General features: G+C 48.4%; 1 protein-coding gene across 1 annotated transcript; it reads left to right on the top strand.

Moving 5' to 3' along the window:
• The first annotated feature begins 253 nt into the window (after nucleotides 1-253).
• LOC121800923 lies at nucleotides 254-1751 on the top strand. The gene is made up of 2 exons (XM_042200412.1): nucleotides 254-443; nucleotides 934-1751. Exons 1-2 carry the CDS (start codon nucleotides 254-256, stop codon nucleotides 1749-1751), a joined length of 1008 nt encoding a protein of 335 aa, XP_042056346.1.
• Nucleotides 1752-2040: the final 289 nt, after the last annotated feature.

Genomic DNA, 2040 nt, shown 5'->3' with positions numbered 1-2040 from the left:
TGGAACTTGAGCCGATCAGAGTGGAAGAACAAGTCATCTACGCCAAAATCAGGTGCTTGACTTCCAATAATACGTTTCATTTTGTTCTAGTCTACGGTTTGCATAATATACCGGATAGACGCCTACTTTGGGACTAGTTAGTTGAACATGTGGTGCAGGACGAGCCGACACTTGTTAGCGGTGACTTCAACAACGTGCTCGCTGGGATGAAAGAGTGGGAGGATCTGTCCCTACGGAATATGAGATAAAGAACATGGTGGACACGTGTGCCTTGCTTGGTTTGGAAGATATCATGTCTACGGGATGCAAGTACACTTGGACGAACCATGCGATATCGAGCAAGATTGATAGGGCCATGATCAACGACGCTTGGTTCATCAAAGGATACTTGGCTAGTATCGAGACCGTCGCGGACCACTCACCGCTCGTCACTACCCTATTTGGTAACATCTTCTCGTACCCTAAGCCATTTAAAATTTTTAACTTATCCAAGCCCCTTAGCTCAAGTGGTTGAGGAGGGAGGCAAGGATACCGTGCCATCCTAGACGTCACGAGTTTGACCCCTGGGAGGCGTAACTTGGTGATTAATTTCCCCTGGGGGTTCTTGAGTCCTGGCCTAGACCCAGGCGCTGGGGGAGATAGGTTAACGATGTCCCCTTGATTGGGTTGATAGGTTAACTGGTCTGGACCCGTGCTTGGGGAAAGGTTGGCTGACTCGTTCCTTCCCATCCCGACAACGAAGCACAGCTCGGTGGTAAGACGCTTCACCTCCGACCATTAGGCGTGGGGTCCGAGTCACTTCGGGGGTAGATGGGGAACCATCGTCGATCCTCCTTTTTGAAAAAAGGAAAAAAAATCTTTAACTTTTGGCTCAAGCAAGCAGGCTTCAATAAGCTCGTGGAGGATAATTTGGCCTCCAACATCCGAGGGAAGGCTCAATATGTGCTCGCCGAACGAGGGAAAGAATTCAAGAAGCATCTGAGTTCAACTTCAAGGAGTTCAGTGAGCTCTCAAAGAGGGCCAATGAGGCCGGGGAAAAGCTTGAGGTGCTGCAAAAACAGGCGGACAGGGACACATTAGACCTTGCCCTTCGGGTCCAGATCACCAATCAGAAGAAGAAGACTGCCTACCTTGAGAATTCTGAAAGGGAGTATTATAAGCAAAAAGCTAAATTCAAGCATTTACTCCTTAGCGACCGCAGTACTTCGTTCTTCCACTCTCTTGTTAATAGGAACAACTCACGCAATTATATTGCATTCCTCTACAGGAGAGATGGCACTATCACGAGGGATCAGGAGGAAATTATCAGTGAATTCGTGGAGTTCTACTCGACTCTTTTGGGTACCAAGAAGGAGCCGGAGCCCATCAACGTGGACATCATTAGACAAGACCCTCTTGTGAGCGAAGAGGACAGTAGGGACTTGGTGCGAGCCATCACGGTTGAGGAGATCAAAGAGGCCTTGTTTGACATCGGGAACGACAAGGCACCGGGGCCAGATGGCTACTCCTCGGCATTCTTCAAGAAGCAATGGGAGAGAGTCGGCAATGATGTGGTTGATGCAGTCAAGGAATTCTTTGAGACAAGCCAATTGTTGAAGAACTTCCACCCGAAGTTCGTCTATTGGGAAATGCAGTGTGTCACGACGCCTAGGTTCTCGATCGCGATCAACGGGAGCCTGCACGGATTCTTCCCCGGCAAAATGGGACTTCGACAGGGAGATCCTATGTCTCCTACTCTCTTTATCTTTTGAATGGAGTACTTATCTCGTTTGCTTGCAGCCCGAACGACGAACTCTAACTTTAATTTCCATGCAAAATGTGCGAGAGAAAAGATTACTCACTTGGCCTTTGCAGATGACCTTATACTTTTTAGTAGAGGCGACTACATGTCCATGGAGATCTTGGAGAATGCTATGGAGGAATTCTCGGGCTGCTCGGGCTTGGAGATCAACAAGGATAAATCTAACATTTTTTCAGGAGGCAAGCTACCAACACGGGACTTGGAGGAGATCAAGAGCATTTTTGGCTTCCCGCTGGGTT

The sequence above is a fragment of the Salvia splendens genome, chromosome 4 (assembly GCF_004379255.2).
Source record: "Salvia splendens isolate huo1 chromosome 4, SspV2, whole genome shotgun sequence".
In the NCBI taxonomy this organism is placed as follows: domain Eukaryota; kingdom Viridiplantae; phylum Streptophyta; class Magnoliopsida; order Lamiales; family Lamiaceae; genus Salvia; species Salvia splendens.
Note: the sequence above shows the minus strand (reverse complement) of the source record. Positions and strands in the feature narration are given on the sequence as shown.

Coding starts and splice junctions, on each gene's coding strand:
- LOC121800923 (XM_042200412.1), top strand. CDS start 254: ATGGTGGACACGTGTGCCTTGCTTGGTTTGGAAGATATCATGTCTACG. Junction 444..933: donor GCTCGTCACTACCCTATTTG/GTAACATCTTCT, acceptor ATCCGAGGGAAG/GCTCAATATGTGCTCGCCGA.